This window comes from Abramis brama (genome assembly GCF_963993115.1).
Source record: "Abramis brama genome assembly, chromosome: 5".
Lineage (NCBI taxonomy): Eukaryota > Metazoa > Chordata > Actinopteri > Cypriniformes > Leuciscidae > Abramis > Abramis brama.
In genome coordinates this window covers 7,687,468-7,706,556 of record NC_139967.1, presented here as the reverse complement: position 1 = coordinate 7,706,556, position 19,089 = coordinate 7,687,468, and the positions used below count along the sequence as shown (strand labels likewise).

Below are 19,089 nucleotides of genomic sequence, written 5' to 3'. Positions count from 1 at the left end.
TTATTGTGTTAATCATATTTGGTTGCTCAAAATCAAAGTTAAATTGCTAACACACAAAGAAAAGCATAGTGCATATCTGAAAACAGAACGTCTCATCATAAATCAAATTATAAACCAGACCTGACCTTTTGCTGTCTTGCCTCAAAATAGTTTTTTTATCCTGCAAATGCTGTATAGTTATTTGTACTCCACTTTATCTACTCACAGCTTATACTGTGTTGGTCATGTATATGATAGTGATTTCACCCGTTTAGCTAATATTTTTGGTTAAACTTGGCGTTAATTTATAATCCTCTCCGGTCTCCCATATTTCAAATAATGATGATTTCTGCTTTAATTATAAATGTTTTAACAGTTAATCTGAAGATGTACACATATTACTGTGCAAATATGATTCCTTTCCATATATGTGAGTGCAGTGGGGGTTGTAAAACCCTCCCATTGAGGGAGGCAGAGCCTCGGGAGGGATGGATGACAGAATGACAGCAGTGCGCGCGGAATAAATGCTCGCGCACCGGAGCGGCAGGAGCGCAGAGCTTCTCTCGCGCTGCGTGTTTATACAGCGGCTCGCGCAGACATGCCACGCGTCTTCTGAGTGGGACATCAAGAAGGAAAAGTCTGAACCTTCCATCGGAATATTGAAAAGGTGATAACCGCACTGTGTGAGGCGATTTTTATAGCTTTTGAAAGTGGAAAGGTAAGTTGCGTTGCTTTATTTATATTTTTTACTCTCGAAAGTATATTTTATGATTAATTCGACATGTTTTGCGAAATGCATACTGTATACACGATGATGCTTTGTGAAATGGGCATGTGGAGTTGCTGTAGCTCATGATGCAACTGGTGTGTCCTGTTGAACATGCATGCATGGCTGCAGGTCAGTGCTTTTGATAACTCCTGCATATAGTTAACGCATATTTATTATCATTTGGTTTTAAAAAAGGTCTATAGGCTGTAATTGATTGAGTGTCTTTGTGTATGTGAAGTTCTGCCTGCTTTTGAGAACTGTCAGTGTGTTTTTATATAAAGAAAAGGTTTGAAGCATGCACTTTATGTAGCAGTCATTTACCCTTTTTTCTGCTTTATAGCAGAAATATCTGTGCATGAGATTTATTTAAACATAACTGTTTACTGATTTTCATGACTTAATTTTTTTAATAAAATTACCACAGTATGTGTGCAAATCATCTGTATTTAATCATTTTTTATTTATTTTAAAAAAAACGAAAGCTTTTTTTGTAACGTATGTCTTGGTAAATGATGCTATTATTAGGATACTATCACAAGATTCACCAATACATGTTAACTGTTTGAATTAATATTTTTGGCAAAGCATGAGCTCTGACAGTTAAATTGCTTTCATTAATGAAACCAAATGTAGTCACCTTGATTCAGTCATATTAAATAGAATATTGTCTGGAATAAAACCAGTTAAGTAACCAAAATTAAGCACATTATTCACAGTGCAGCATTTACCAGCAAAATGTCAATATGTCTATTCTAATTGAGGAATGTAATATGTTCCTTTAAGATCTTAGACATGTATAGTGCATGATTTTCTCAGTGGGAAATGTCATTGTAATCTATAACAAATGCATTTTTTGTTATTTTATCATCCACAAATAGTTCTTGAAATCAAGTGTATTATAAACAAAAAGTTATTAGAACATGCTGTGAAGCTGCTTAGCAATTGAAGGTTGTTAGTAGTTGTTTTTTCCCGATTCTTTATTACAAAGCAGTCTCTGCAATTGTAATGTCTCTTTCCACGACTCTAAATCTGAATTAGTTATGTCTCATTTTGAGAGAACTGGACAATAGTTGTTCTCACGAGGCCATATGCGTTTCATGCTGCCAAGAAAGGCCAGATGCAGGAGGACTGTAGATTATAAGTGTTTCTTACATGAACGTTTAATTGAGACTGAGCATGATGCTCATGAAGGAAATGCTACTGGCTTGTCAACAGAAAGGAAAGAGTGAATTGAAGTTCACAGCTTGTACACTGTGAAATGAGTCACCACTCTATCATTGAAATTATATTAAAAAAATATATATATATATATATTGTGACGAATTGACCTGAATGGCTTTTTCTTAGAAATAATGACTTTCATTCAAAGTAAAGCAATAGTTCATTCCAAAAAAGAAAATTCTGTCATTATTTACTCCCCCTCATGTCGTTCCAAACCCAAATTATGCTATTATATTTCTGTAGAACAGAAACTGAATTTGGAGGAATCTTCACAACTTATGCTCTATATTTAAATTGTTCTGAAGCTGTACAATAGTTTTGTATGAGAACTAGACTGAAATTGAATTGAATAATGTTCATTATTTGCTGAAGTTCCCCTTCAGTGAGCTGAAAACTCAAGGTCCTGATCACTGAGTCAGATAGATTTGTGATCGAATCATTCAGTCTGATTTGTGAACCAGATCAAGAGTTCATTGACAAAATTCAAAATTCATTCACAAATCAGACCGATCAAAGCATGTAGAGCAGGGCTTCCCAATCCTGCTCCTGCCGATGGACTGTCATGCACAGTTCATCTCCAACCCTAATCAAACACAACTGAAGCAACCAATTAAGGTCTTTAGGATCACTTGAAAATTAAAGGCAGGTGTGATTGATTAGGGTTGGAGATGAACTGTGCATGGCAGTCGATCAGCAGGAGCAGGATTGGGTAGCCCTGATGTCGAGCATGAGTTGTATGGACTACTTTCATGTAATTTGTTTATGCTTTTTGTTCCATGGAAATATGAAAGAATACAAGTTTTTTTGTTGTTTAACTATTAATTTAAACCAGTTCTTACAATACTTATTATATCCAGACATAGTTGGACCTAATTGAGACTCTGAATATTTTCTTAAATGTCACAGGATGCCATCAGTACAATGAAAATGTGAATTTTACTGGCCTGTATTGTTTTGCTTCTCCGCATGTCTTTGCCTGCCTTGGCTGACACATTTGACATGTTGCTCTCCTTTGTCACATTCAACTCAATTGCAGATCAGCGCTGACGCACAGGAAGACACAATGCAGGAATCTGAGCCCAGCGTGTGTCAGCTGCAGCCCAACATCATCTCAGTGCGCCTCTTCAAAAGAAAGATCGGTGGGCTGGGCTTTCTGGTCAAACAACGTGTGTGCAAGCCGCCCGTCATCATCTCCGACATCATTCGGGGCGGGGCGGCAGAGGAATGTGGGCTGGTCCAAGTCGGCGACATTGTCCTGGCCGTGAACAACAAGCCTTTGGTGGACCTGAGCTACGAACGTGCGCTCGAGACCCTGAAGAACGTGTCAACCGAAAGCCACGCCATCCTGATCCTCCGCGGACCCGAGGGCTTCACCACTCACCTGGAGACCACGCTGAGTGGCGACGGTAAACCCAGAACGGTTCGCGTCACCAGGCCCGTCAACCCCCCTCAGAGCAGGCCGTGCGAACGATGCTCGCCCCTCACGCCCAACGTGCCCAAAGAGCTCAGGGCGATAGAGAACCTGTCCTCTGCCTACACTCCCGGGAAAGAACCGTGGGAGAACAAACCCCTGATTCCCCTGCTGGCCCAGGACACTCTGATCAGAGAAGGAGGCCATTCAGCCCTCCTCCTCAATGGGGTGGAGGAGAACAACGACCTGTTGAAGGAGATTGAGCCGGTGCTGAAGCTCATCAAGAACAGCAAAAAAGAGATAAATGGAGAAGGTCAGAGAGTCGTAGACAGGAAGGATGTCGAGGTGCAGGTGGGGAGGTGAGTGATGTCACAAAATTATGTTATGACCTCTTTTACCATAGTGAATGATCTGTAAACTAATTTAAAAAAAATAATGTAGTAAATTGTTAGCTCACCTTGTGTACAGCATTGTACTTGCAATGTGAAGCGCTCTGGTACTGCGAAGAATGAGTTAAGATAAAATTCAAAGACTTCTAGAACCAAGTTAAAATGGCAGGGTTGCTTTAGCAAGTGTGTTTTTATCTCACGTTAACGATATTGGTTAAGGCCTGTTCAAACCAGGATTTATAACTATAATGATAACCATGAGGATTTAGTTCTAAAAATCATTCTGAATATAAAAGAATAGTTCACACCACAACTGTAATGATAACGGCACAGAGAATTAAAATAATTGGAATCAATTTTTCCAGCTGATGAACGATCAAACATTGACAGCCAATCAGAATCCACCCTGCTTTAATGCGACTGACGACACAACTGCAGCGTGCACTTACAATCAGTGTTGGGATTAACGCATTTTATAAAGCGGTTAGTTCCAGTCCCTGATTCTGATTGGTCAATAGCTGTGTTTTATTCATGATAAAACACGGCTATGACCGCTTCACCCAACGGTTCTATGTATCACTACACAACACCCTTAGCAACCACTCTTAGCAGCGTAAACATGTTCTCATTGATATTGTTCATTGAAGCTTATAGAGCATTAGAGTATTGTGGGAGATTGAGTAAGCGAGTATACTTGCATTTACAGTAGATGTAGCATTTTCCTTCAGGTCAGTCCTATATTTGTAATAAAAATCCGTTTTAATGGCCGCAGCCATATCTTGTCCTTTTTACAGTTAAGGGGTTTTCCGTGCCCAGACATGCTAATCATTTGTGTCTTGCTTCTCTGTGTTCACAAGTTCAGTCCTTTCAATATAAAAGTCTTCTCTACTGACAGACTCACTCATAAAGACTGCTGCCATCTAATGGTGAAATATTGTAACTTCTGTTGCTGTTCACAGCCAGGGACTTTTTTTTTCCCCAGCGGAAGACAGGCTTTTAGTGATTTTACTTAATGAAAGTTGCATTGATACATATTTTTTGGCTTTAATATTTTTATTGTGTGGTAACCGTTTTATAAAAGCGATAAGGTAATCGAGGCTAGTGCTGTATCGTGAATAAGTCACGGCTGAAGGTGTTACGTAATCAGATTACTTTTTAAGTAACCAGTAAAGTTATGCATTACTTTTATATTTACAACAAAATGTCTTAGTTACTTTTTCAAATAAGTGACGCAAGTTACTTTGTTTTCCCATTTATTGAGTGACGTCTCCTGTCCCCATGTTGAGAGAAATCGTGAGGAAGTGCAGAGTAAACATGATTATACTAATGTGAGCATGCATTTACTCATCTCACTTGCTCAAAAACAGATTCAGTATTCCTCAAAATGAATACAAACATTGGAATGCAAACTTAGAATATTATGTAAACCTGCAATAATTAAATGCGTTAAAATATTACTCAAACTCAAATATTAACTTTATTAGTTTCTCCTTCTCCTCCACCCACGCTAGGAGGCGTACTGGGCGACCTCACATTCACTAGGGTACAAAATATATGGCATTCCAGGAAATCTCTAAACTTTTCAATATATGTGCAAATATAGGTTATGCTTGCATTCTTCATTTTGAATTAAAGTTCTGAAGTGGCATTTAAGAAGCAAAGATGAGCCTACAAACCATGCGCTACCACTTGGAAGCTTTTAGAACAAGATATTTCTGGAAACAACTGAACATGAGTAATAAGAACACTACAGCTAATTACATTAGCGCTATTGACTCAAGAAAAGTGTTCTCTCAAAGCATTATTGGTTTAATGTTGTCAATACAGATCGAGAAGACATCCTGTTCTTAGAATTAATTTGACTATTTAATTTAAGCTATTCCTGCATATGTACTCCAAAAAAAATCTGCTAAACATTGCCACCATTATTGTGTTTTGTCTAAAATGTATTGTCTAGACTGTGTGACAACGAACCTCAATCTATTTCCTCTATTTTCATTACATGGCAATATGGTTTACAAATAGCTAGCCAGATTTTATTTGATGCTTCTTGCTTCAAAAACTATAATTTTTGGGAAAGTTCAGTTTTTCACAAGTGCATTTTGTGTTTATTTGGTGAGCCGAAAGTGAGTGAATCTGTACAGTGTATTTATTCCATTCAGTCTTTGAAATTACTCTTGCTTTGAATGTTCATATTACGCTTAAGTGAACAGGAAGTACTAACAGGCAGTGTGAGAAGCTTACAGCAACATTAATAACAGAATGGATGTATATATAGACATAAATATTATTTTCATTTTGTGATCACACCCCAGTTTTCAAAGTACACCACTTGGTTCGAATTAATTATTCCTAAATCATTTGTTTCACTCTAGTGATGTAGTGTTGTCATATTGTTTAACCGAATGAGAGTCATTTACGGTCTGAAATGTGAAGATCTATGAACGTCTACTCTGTATATGCTTCATTACACAAAACTGATTAGATTTAGTCTTTGTGATTCATGAATAGCAGCTGTCCCCGTTGAGGGTGCAAAAAGTGTGTAAAAATAATGACTGTTTCCAAATGGGTTTCCCAAACATTCTCCTCCCTTCTGCCATTGGTCAGTTAAACAATAGTCCCGCCCCAAACTCTCACCATTGGTTTAATCATTGTTGCTGTTGTCGGGCAAGTCTGGATGCTCAAACAAACAAAGCAATGATTAGAAAGTGTTTTATCATTTGGAAAAAGTGCACACTTCACCAGGTTTCTTTTCTATATTACTAAACAAATTATAATTGTGCTTGGAATTTCAATCTGACTAGTGAGATGGCAGTATTTCATCCAAAACCAATTATGCTTCTCTCACTTTTTTCTCACATTTGTGTTGAGTGTGTTACTATAATTCCCATCATGCAATGCAAAGTCAGCTAGAAAAAATGTTCTGTAAGTGTTTGTTGTTTACATTTTTAAATGTGCATTATGCATCTGATAGCATGGTTTATTGAACACTAGCTAAATTTGATTATGAAATAATATGAGTATGAATGGAATTGAGGCAATTTAACATTTCATTTAAACAATTAAGTGCACATTGGTAGCCTTGAAAAATGAATGTTTTAATGGAATTCAAGTTAAGCTTTATGGATAGCATCTGAGGCATGTTGTTGATTAACAAGCGTAATACACAAACGTAATACACTTACAACACAAATAAATAAATAAAATAACCGAATGTGTGTTGAGTAGTACATCTAGACTTATTTCCTTCTGGCTGATGTTTGAGGTGTGACCTGAACTGTTTGTGACTTTCAGAGACCTTGGTGTGGGAAATGGACAGAACACCCAGCTGGCGTCGGATAACGACAGAGTGTTTGATGACCTCTGGAGAAAGGACAACATGCCGATGGTGCTTAACAACCCATACTCAGATAGTGACAAGGTAAAATACAGTCTAAATGGCTTCACATTTGGCTTTGAAGGACTGCGAGTGAGTCAGTAATCTATCAGTATTTGTTTTTTCTGTTTTAAAGGTGCAAGTTCAGAAATATTGAAGCTGTACTTATACTGTAAATATGGCCTGATCTGCTTGACAGCTGGTTCTTAAATACAGGACATAGTTCCACATACATCGTTTTATTTGCTAATTCCTGTGATGAACTGTACTTTACTGTAAAATGTACTTGAGGATTTAAAGCAGAGGTTCTTAACTCATGGATCACAATAGGTCTATTTTCTTGGGTCATGGACAGCAGTGAAAATCAATGCTTATTACTGCTAATAAAATGCAACTAACCATATAGGTATGCATATATGAAAATCGAAATGCAAGAGCCATTTAGAAAGTATAGTGTAACACACACACACATATATAACGTGTTCTGAAGAATCTGTAATTTAACTTCAAGCATGTTTTCAAAAGAACCTTGTAGAAAAAACTATATGGGTTTCTTGAGGGATTCCTTGCTGATCTAATGCACCTTTGCTGCCAAGAACTTTTAGATTTTCAAACTTTAACCTTATATTTAAAAAATACAATGTTTACCAAAACCAAAAATACAAATCACACCCATGACTGAAATGATCTACAAAATAAGATTTAAATTAAGTCAAGAAGCATGTCAAGAAGTTCAAGCTGAATTAACAGTGCTTCAAGTACTTCAAGTAGGGTTACTTGCAAGTAACCGTATGAAAGCCTGTTTCTAGTCTAGCGTCTGTCACATGGTCTTCTCTGTACCTGCCAGCAGTGCTGGTGTAGCATGTGTTTCTACAGCCTTGGTTGTGGGGGTAGCAGTGCTTACATTTCACATCAGCACATGACTCTCTCATCTGGCCTCTTGTGACGCATTATCCCTCTGAAAGAAACCGGATGGATGAGGCGATCCAAGAAAGCAAAGGAATGAATGGATGCAGCTGTGTGGTCCAAGACGGAGTTGCTCTCTTTCTCTCTTTTGTGTATTACAGTGTCTGGTGGATGATTAATCATCAGTGAGTAAGACGAGGAAGGGGGGGAGTGAGAGAGTACAAGAGAAATGGAAGGACAAGAACATGGGACATAGTTAGCATGTGATTGTTGTGCACGATGCTTGACACTGTTTGTGACAAAAAGATGCAATGACTGTTGAGATGATATATGAACCCTTAGAGCATGTCCTACCAGGCACAAAGTTCTGTGGCCAATCAGACAACATCTAATGAATAATACTGAATATATTAGGGCTATGTAGTGCAATGTGTGTGATCAACAAAATGTCAAGATTTACACAAGATGTCAGATTTACATCAAAGAAATGGCCTTTATCGCTTGTTGCTGCGTTTCTTTGCATCTGGTTTGGACTGTAAGAAGCTGAAGTTTTAAAGTGATGGATCTGCACAGGTGTTCCTGATGAGGAACTACTTTTTTTTTGTGTATGTGTGTGCGTACAGCAGGGGTGCTCAATCCTGTTCCTGGAGCTCTACCTACTTGCAGAGTTCAGATCCAACCCTGATCCAACACATCTGCCTGTAATTATCAAGAGCTCCTGAAGATCTTAATTAGCTGGTTCAGTTGTGTTCGATCAGGGTTGGTGGAGCTGAACTTTGCAGGAAGGTAGATCTCCAGGAAGAGGATTGGGCACCTCTGCACTACAGGTTTTGAAGAAGACCAGACAATTGCAACCAAGTCTGCTTAAAAAGGTGGTCTGGGGTATTTTTGCAGATTTTCTTTTTTTTTTTTTTTAGAACTGATCACATTAAATTAATTCTGTCAACTATAATTTGCATCTTTATATTCATTTGTTTTTGTACTAAAATTAATTTCTTATGAGAACCTCTACACAAAATCTAACCAACAGTCAAAAAGTCAAAAGTCCTACCATTTAGAAGTAATGTAATGTATCATCCAGCTACTTTTAGGATACTTTTCTTAGGTAACGATTTACAATAAGGTCCCAATTTTTAAAGGGCCAACTGATGTGCCTTGAAATGCTCAGCATTATTCAATGAGTTGACGTAATTGACGACAGGGCGGGACATATCGAACAGCTCTTCCCCCTTTTAAAAATAGCCAATAGCTTTTCGTTTATATCACAGCTCGGCCGTTGATCTCGGTAAAGCCGCAGTTTCCTCCTAAACTCTGGGTGGCGGCCTGTCGGGCGGCCTGTAGATTCTAGAGAGCATTTGATTGGACAGAAAATCTAATGAGAAGCTAAAGTGCAGAATCAAATCATCGATCAATATTTGCGGAAGTGAGAGTAAGTTTTGAATGCTTATATTTTCTAAATGCAAATTTTGTCATTGTTTTGGAGCACACTAGCTTCAATGTTAAAGCTAAATAGCTAATGTTAAAGTCATCTCAAGACACTGTTCCGAAGACATAGAATTTCTAACAGTCAAATGCCGTCCAGTATACTTGCCAAGAGAATTTTCAGCCGTGACTATTACAGCCGTGTACATACCACCCAGTGCGAACACAAAAGACGCACTTTCTACATTGTATCAATCTGTGAGCTCAATGCAGGACTCAAACCCGGACTCTGCCTGTATAAACTCGGGGGCGATTTCAATCAGGCCAAATTGAAGACAGTACTCCCACACTTTCATAAATATGTGGACTTTGCAACCAGGGGAGAAAACATTCTGGACCAGGTCTATTCCAACATCAAACAGGCATACAGAGCTGTTCCACACCCCCACCTGGGAAACTCGGACCATCTTTCTGTTATGCTAATGCCATTTTACAGGCCACTGTTGGTGAGGAACAAACTATCTGTGAAGTGGATTAGAACTTGGCCAGAGGGGGCTACCTCAGCGCTCCAAGACTGTTTTGACTGCACAGATAGGACTGTTTTTAGGAAGGCTGCTACTTCCAATCAGCATGTCAATATAACTGAATACACTGAGTCTGTGACGGGATACATATCCAAATGCATGGAAGATGTGACCGTCATAAAACACATCACCACAAGGGCAAACAACAAACCATGGTTCACCAGGGAGGTATGTGAGCTCCTAAAAGCACGGAATGCGGCTTTCAAGTCTGGAGACAAAGAGGCCCTCAGAACTGCCAGGGCCAACTTGAACTGAGGCCTGAGAGCAGCAAAGCATGCCTATGGACAAAAAATCCAGTCACACTTCACTGATACAAAAGACCCTAGACGCCTATGGCAAGGCATCCAGTCAGTAACGGACTACAGGCCTACACCCTTACCGTGTGAGGACAGCACAGACTTCCTAAACTCACTCAATTTATTCTTCAGCCGTTTTGAGGAAAATAACAACACCACTCCGACAAAAGCTCTACACTGCTTGGACAATGTAACTCTTCAACTTGACCCTGCTGACGTGCGGAGGACTCTTCAAAAGGTGATCCCCAGGAAGGCTGCTGGTCCTGATAATATACCTGGGCATGTGCTTAGAGACTGTGCTAACTTACTTACAGATGTTCTCACAGATATATTCAACATCTCTCTGAGCAAAGCCATCATACCAGAATGCTTCAAAGCCACTACTATCATACCGCTACCAAATAAATCACCAGCCACAACACTGAACGACTACCGGCCTATAGCACTCACGCCCATTATGATGAAGTGCTTTGAAAGACTGGTCAAGGCTCACATAACATCCAGCCTACCTGCCACATTTGACCCTTTCCAGTTTGCATATCGTCCCAAGCGCTCCACTGATGATGCCATAGCAACAGCACTTCACCTCAGTCTGGCTCATCTGGAGAACAAAAACAGCTGTGTGCGGATGCTGTTCATCGACTTCAGCTCTGCCTTCAATACAGTTATCCCACAACACCTGGTGAATAAACTCAGGGCTGTAGGCATCAGCACCCCACTTTGCAACTGGCTACTAACTTTCTCACCAACAGACCACAGACAGTAAGAGTTGGCAAAAACTCTTCACAGACCACCATCATGAACACTGGGGTCCCTCAAGGATGTGTGTTGAGTCCTCTGCTGTTCACACTGACGACTCATGACTGTTGTGCCAGATACAACTCAAACCACATTATCAAGTTTGCAGATGACACAACAGTGGTGGGCCTCATCAGCAATGACGACGACTCAGCATACAGAGATGAGGTACACCAACTCATCAATTGGTGTGACATTAACAATTTACATCTTAATGTTAATAAAACAAAGGAAATAACTGTGGACTTCAGGAAAAATCACAGGCCACACATACCCCTCACCATCAATGGCAGCGCTGTGGAATCAGTGAAAAGCACCAAGTTCCTGGGGGTGCACATCACTGATGACCTGTCATGGTCTACCAACACCACCTCCCTTGTCAAGAAAGCTCAGCAACGCCTCCACTTCTTACGCAGGATGAGAAGAGCCAACCTCCCCCCACCAGCACTCACTACCTTCTACAGGGGTGCCATTGAGAGCATCCTCACCAGCAGTCTCTCAGTTTGGTATGGTAGCTGCTCTGTTGCTGACCGGAAAGCTCTACAGAGGGTGGTGAGGTCAGCTGAGAAGATCACCAGATCAGCCCAACCATCCATCCAGGTCATAATACCCATCCCGCTGCCACAAAAGAGCCACCAACATCATCAAAGACCCCACCCACCCCACACACAAACTGTTCACCCTCCTACCATCTGGCAAGCGCTACAGCAGTGTGCGTTGCAGGACTACCAGACTCAGCAATAGCTTTTTCCCACAAGCCATCAGACTGCTCAACTCACTCATGAAAACTGGATTATAACACCCCATCCCCCCCTCCCCCCACAACCCACACACACAAAGACCTGTGAGATTGTGGAAAAGGCATACTCAATGTTTGCAAAATACTCATATGCACATATGCCAATATCCCCTTGCACAAGAATGTAACAAGTTTACTGTTGTAAAGTTTTCTTTCATCGAAGCAGAGACCAGGAGACAGTTGGGATCGCGTTCAACGGAAGTTATTCTTTATTGAGAACTCCGCTGTACGTTGCTGTAGTACTTCCAACATGATCTAAAGTATATAAATTTACATGGTGTCTTATAGGCATTTTAGGAGGAGGGACTTTTGAAGGTGGAGACAAATTCAAACAAAGCATGTAAATGAGTATACAGGTTAAGGTAACACCCTATACTGTGAGGGTCTGGCCAATCCTAATTCAATCAGCATAAGGCTCCAAGAGCCATTTGGGTCCGAAAGCCATTTGCAGAACAAAAGGTGAGATTCTCAGGGAATCATTCGTGTGCTAATCCCATCAGTCTAACAATAAGGAGAGAACAGAAATTGCAACTTTGCTGAGATCTTAACCTTAAAAGATTCTTTACCATGATGTTATGTACAGAAGCATATTTGAAATAGATTCTTAAATTTGTAACCCTTCAGTCCACCGTTTGAGAGTTCTTAAAAACTCTCACAAAATTACAAATTTAGACACTTTAAAAGTTCATTCTTGTAACTTGAAAAAGTTACAGGCACAAGCATGATCTGTGTTGTTCATCTGTAATTGCATGGTCAATGCAAAGACAATGCATTGTCTTCTTGAGGTTGGGGCTTCATACGCAGGTGAGACGTCGTTGCATATGGATCTCAGAAAAGAGTTTATCTGCACAGAGTAAGAAAGAAAACAAGAGACGACAGAGCAGTATTTCTTCAAACACTAGGGTTGTAGCAGTATTTGTTTAAATACGGGTTGTATCGTTTTCAGAGTCTGCTTTTGTTGTTTCATTCTTTCCCTATTTCTTAATTTATTTGACACCTATGGACCAGTGAGGTGGGGATAAGTGGGGGATGAGGAAATCTTCACCACATGGCTGACCCCCGAGGCCTGTTGCACTTCGGTTCTTCCATGGGCTCCGCACTTGTCCGTGTGTCCTAATCTGTCCCTGTGTTGTGTGCACACTGTAGAGTGTGTGAGAAAATTGGCACATTTCCATTCTCCAGTGAAACATCAGTCCTAGTAGGCATCATAACAGAGGATGGTTGTCTGATTGTAATGTTCTGCAGTATAACATTTAAGGCTGCGAGTATACTGAATGTCCCCCAAACAAAGGCTGTGACAGTCAATAAGTCTTTCATCTTTGTTGTAAGTTACTGGGGAGATTAAGCAATCACAGCCCAAATGGTTAACACCTCAAAAAGCTTACCCACGAGTCCAATGACGAGGGGAGGGGTTGCTTCAAAGTAGCAAACAAATGTAGTAAAAGCTGCATAACATTGTTAACTTGTCTTAAGTTATTTTTGTTTTTTCTACATTCTTTTCCAAAATGTCCGTGCTTGCCACAGTAAGAACAACTGGCTTCTCTAGGACTTTTGCGTTTCTTTTTCTTCTCTGAGTTGACCATAATAGAAACTGCTGCAATTCTTACTCTCTCTTTGACATCAGAGTCTCTTTCCCAAGTAACTAAACTGTCCAAGTTGTCTTGCAGGGTTCTTGTACACCATGTGATGTTTAAGTAAGGCAACGCCTTTCTGTGTTCTGGCAAAAGACAATGAAACCATGTGCGAACCAAAGGGCCATTATCACCTAAAACCTTCTCTGGCGTGTCAGCAATTCCGCTGTAAGCGGCAGCGGTCTGGCAAAATCTTTCTGTGTACTCACAAACAGTTTCACCCTTCTTCTGTACATAATTGGTCATTTTCGACCAATCGATTTTGGGTCCTAAGATATTCTTTAGGATTTTCAAAACACCTTCTCTCAAATCACCTTTACTGACATGTTGCAGTTCGTAATTGCTTACAGCACTTTCAAAATCATTGAATTCCGACTCAGTCAAGATCTGTGATATTAGCTGGGTGATTTCAGATAGAGACATTTCATAGAGCCGCATCTTTTTGGACAACTCTCTTCTAAACTCAGAAAAATTTCTTTGCACTGATGGCAAACTTTCAGCAAGTCTCTCTATGTCTTTAGGACCTAAAGGTGTTTTGACTGCTTGTACCTGAAGTATGGGGGTTGCAAATGGAACTGTATCAACACCTTTTCCCTGAGGCTTTTGTCTAGCTCCACACACTTCAACTGCATTTACATCTGCATTGACATTGTCCTCTATTCTATCAAAAGACTGTAAATCAGGATAGCTTTCATCTGACTGTTGGTCTTCTACATCACATTTGGTTGAGGCTTTGTTATGGCCCACCTTTGTCTTGAGACAGGACATTTAGACAGTCTGCAATTGTTTGTTCTGATCGTTTAACTTCGCAATACACTGAGCTTGTTCTTGTGCAATGGATAAGCTAAATTCTCTGTGACAACAGATAATGCCTTTCACATTTTTCTTCCTGATACATGCACCCAACACTTTCTTGCAATCTTCAATTGACCATACTTTGTCTGCATCAATGCCAAATTTCTTTGTTAAATTCAATCTGACTTTCTCAGTCACGATGGAGTCCATGTGCTCTGATAACAAAGACTTGAATTCCCTATCTGACCATAAAGGTGTAGCTCGTCCAGCTTTTTCAGTTGTGGGAAATAGTCTCGCATTCCTTCTAACCATTTTGTGAGTTCCTTTGTTACTTCACAATCACAAAACACTAAAACTTCTCTCTACTGTCTTACAAACAGAGGGTACAATCTTATTAGCACATGACGCTAGTCGTCTCTAGCTTACAGAGAATAGGTCTTCTCTAGCAAGAGCATACACACAATATTAACATGTAACTGTTAATCTTCCCTGCCAACAACAGAGGATAAATTTCATCTCTAAAAGGAAAAACTTTTTTAGAGGCTCATCTTTAGTTAACCAAACTCTACAGCTGTTTGTTAACTTCTTCTCTGAACGGCGCAGAGGAAAAACACATTTGTACTGGTCTGCATTGGTTCTTTGAATGGAGTGAAACTCACCGAATCGTTGGTTGTACAGAAAAAAATTTGTCTGGAACTCAGTCAGCTTTGTTGAGATCTTTGAGCTTGAAGTTTCAAGATTCAGTCTGGAACTCAGTCAGGCATTGAGATCTTTTTGGAGCTTGAAGTTTTCAATCTGAAGGAAGCTGGAAAGATTCAGTCTGGCAATCTTTGTCAGATCTTTTGAGCTTGAAGTTTCAAGATTCAGTTCTTTGAGCTTGAAGTTCTTTGAGTTTCCTTTTTCTCCATCCGGGTCACGGCACCATCTGTTGTAAAGTTTTCTTTCATCGAAGCAGAGACCAGGAGACAGTTGGGAAGTTCAACGGAAGTTATTCTTTATTGAGAACTCCGCTGTACGTTGCTGTAGTACTTCCAACATGATCTAAAGTATATAAATTTACATGGTGTCTTATAGGCATTTTAGGAGGAGGGACTTTTGAAGGTGGAGACAAATTCAAACAAAGCATGTAAATGAGTATACAGGTTAAGGTAATACCCTAGACTGTGAGGGTCTGGCCAATCCTAATTCAATCAGCATAAGGCTCCAAGAGCCATTTGGGTCCGGAAGTCATTTGCAGAACAAAAGGTGAGATTCTCAGTGAATCATTCGTGTGCTAATCCCATCAGTCTGACAATAAGGAGAGAACAGAAATTGCAACTTTGCTGAGATCTTAACCTTAAAAGATTCTTTACCATGATGTTATGTACAGTAGCATATTTGAAATAGATTCTTAAATTTGTAACCCTTCATTACAAAACTTATTTATCTCCATGCTGCTACTTGCACTTTGCCATATTGCACCTTATATTGCATTACAGTAAAATACCTTAACCTGACTATATTCTGAAACTCTGTGATAGTCTGGTAACTGTAAGCTCACTGTATGCCATATGCTATGTTGATCTGTCTATCTGTTGAATATCTATTTGCACTTGTTTAGTGGTGCCCTATGTTTAGCCGTATGTCTAGTTTATGCTTAGTATGTGTCAAATCTTGTTTTAATATTGCACATTGGAGTATGGGAGAAACACAATTTCAGTCTGCTGCGTAATGTAATGTTGCATGGTTTGATTGACAATAAAGTTGACTTGACTTGACTTGACTTGAGAACACGATTGGTTAGATGAGAAAGTAATAAGTGACGTAACAATTGAGTCTTCCTGGCAGAACTTGCGCTAAAGCTTCCATTTTTATTAATCAACGTTTGTTAATGGTTTGTTTACTGATCATTGTTCATTGTTCTCCCCAGACCTCACATTAAAATGAATGGGGAAATTATCAAATGTATACTTTTTTGAATGGGATTTTATTTTTTTATTATTTTTTTTACATTTGTATCAGATATTTGAGTAACCTGAAACCCAATACTTATGTTTAAAAGTGTAATTCGGCAATTTCTCTAAATTCGTGTAAACGTACCCTAATTTCACTTAATCAGCCACAACACAGAACAGAAATAATGAAGTGGCAACACTAGAACACATCCACAATGTGGAACGCTCGTACACACAACACACAACACAAACTCCAACTCCCCAGCCTAAAAAATCACCCATAGGAATCAATGGGCGACTTACAAAAAAAAAAAAATGCTTTGTTACATAATTTGTCAAAGTCAGTTACAAAGCAAAAAACCAACAACCCCAACTCCCTCCAAACCCACAAGATCACTCATAAGAAATGAAAGGGTGAGATGACAAGTTGATGTTCTCTGTTACATAATTTGTCCAAAATAAAAATCATGAATGAAAGAAATGGAGTGACACCACAACACCTCCACGATGGAGAACAAATGCAAACACGCACACATATACACACAAATAACACACATAACATGAGAGTAAAAACATTAATAAATTGAGTGATATTACATTTGTTAAAAAAACAAACATTTATGTTACAAAATTACATTACACTGGGTCTGAGAGACCCCTAACATCCTGAGAGTACACCCAATTGCCTGGTACATATTGAACGATTTCCGGCGGTCTGAGACGAAAGATGACCAATCGTGGCGATTTCTGTGGTACAGTGAGGGAGGTTCGAAGACAGCTGTTCTCGTGGTCTTGCGACCAAAGATAGCCTGTGATCATTTTTTTACAGTTTCAGAAATTTTCTGAAAAATCGTTCTTTTTTCTCTAGTAATGACTCCTCTTTTTTTCAGCTTACATAAAAACCACAATTTCCAAAGTGCGATTCATCTTGCTCTATTGGTTTACCACTAGCGCATACTGAAGTTTTATTCTTGTATACTAACTAGCGTCGTAGCCTACAATTCCATAGGTGTCATCATTGTACAGTCTACATGCATGTCGTACCCAAGTTTATTAGATCCATGTCGTACAGTGTGATTGGTAATGATCTTATAGGATTGCCGAAATCGCACAGTCTGTAGCAGGCATAAACGAACTGCGCATAAGGGTTAAGTGTGTGTTATTCAGTCACATTGACTTTAAATGGCTAGCCAGATATTACATTATCTGCAAAGGCTAAGGGTCGATAACACATTCCCTTGTACCTTCCAATCTTCACTTCACTCTGACAGTTTGAGACCTTGGCTACTCTGACCTGATAATAACCTGACCTGTTATAACAGAAGTGAATGCTGACATTTTGCACTTTTAGCATATTCACACTGACACACAATGGTGGGTAATGAATTTGCTCGAGAATGCCCAGAATATTCTTGACACACTGTTAGATATAAAGAATATTCCTGCTGAGATATGTGAGCATTCTCTTTAGGTTGCTTTAGACAATTTTAAACTTGTTTTACATTTCTGTCATGCTGTAAATGGAACAGCTTGTTCCATTTGGTTTTTTTGTAAGAAGTGTCTGTAATCTGGAAAGTTAACCTTGCTGACACTAGACAGAATGCATGTTTCATTGCTTTGGTTATAGCAAACGCACTAAAGCAACACATGTGCGACATTTTGAAATGTTTGAGATGATAATAACCTTTCAGTCTGTCTGATGTGGTTGAGGTTTTTTAGAAATGTGCTGAGTTTTCCAAGGCTAACAGCAGTGCCCTGCATAATTTAAGCACTAATAAGGCTCACTTGCCCAGTGGAAGTGGTGTGAAGCAGTTGGACAGATGAGCTGCTAACATCATTAAACAATGATGTTGCCGCTTTTGAAGCTCTGCGTGAAAAATGAGCAGTGTTATTTTATCATCTACATTTTTGTTTTATTCCATGCCTTCATAAGTTAAATTTTAAAACAGATAGTTCTTCTCCTGGATGCTTATGTCAATACAGCATTTTACCAGTTAAAAAAAATGTGATTGATTCATTGCTATGATACTAAATGCATATTTAGCTATTGTGTATCACTTCACAGCACCCATAAAATAACCTTCAGTTATTATTTACCATGTCAGGGGCTGTATTTTCTAGCAGATGCATGTTTTAAGAAAATTGTTAAAAACTGATAATAGTGTTAGAAAACACCTAAAAAAAAAAATTAAGTTTTACTTTTACATTTTTGCATCTAAAAGATGTTTTTTCCATAGTTGCTTGCAAAAATTATAGAAATTTGTCTTTATTACTAATTTTATTTATTTATTTATTATTTTTATTTTTATTATGTATGACTAATTTAGCTATAATGTAGACAACCTTTAGTACAACTCTCATACTTGTATGAATATGTGAATACTGTATATTAATCAATATTTGCATATTTAGGATTGGTGATGCAAAGAATTGACACTTATTTTTACATGTATTTTATAAGGAGATTTTGCGTTATTGATGCAATTTAAGCATCAATAAAACATCAGTTAAGCTATTTCAGCCCTCTTTTATGAATATTTGCAATATTAATCAATATTTGCATATTTAGGATTGGTGATGCAAAGAACTGACACTTATTTTTGCAGGTTTTTTATAAGGAGATTTTGCGTTATTGATGCAATTTAAGCATCAATAAAACATCAATTAAGCTATTTCAGCCCTCTTTTATGAATGTTGCAATATTAATCAATATTTGCATACTTATGATTGGTGATTCAAATCATTTTGACATGACAGTGTTTTAGAAGCATGTATTTTA

The 19,089-nt window shown here is 38.9% G+C and overlaps 1 protein-coding gene across 1 annotated transcript in view; it reads left to right on the top strand.

Annotated features, from left to right (window-relative positions):
* The first annotated feature begins 560 nt into the window (after positions 1–560).
* The window catches only part of nos1 (nitric oxide synthase 1 (neuronal)), a 68,139-nt gene continuing 49,610 nt past the window's right edge, over positions 561–19,089 (top strand). The window contains exons 1-3 of the mRNA XM_084113589.1: positions 561–697; positions 3,006–3,739; positions 7,064–7,190. Of these exons, the coding sequence (XP_083969715.1) occupies positions 3,033–3,739; positions 7,064–7,190 (834 nt within the window). The 5' untranslated portion in view covers positions 561–697; positions 3,006–3,032. The remainder of the gene's footprint in view (positions 698–3,005; positions 3,740–7,063; positions 7,191–19,089) is intronic.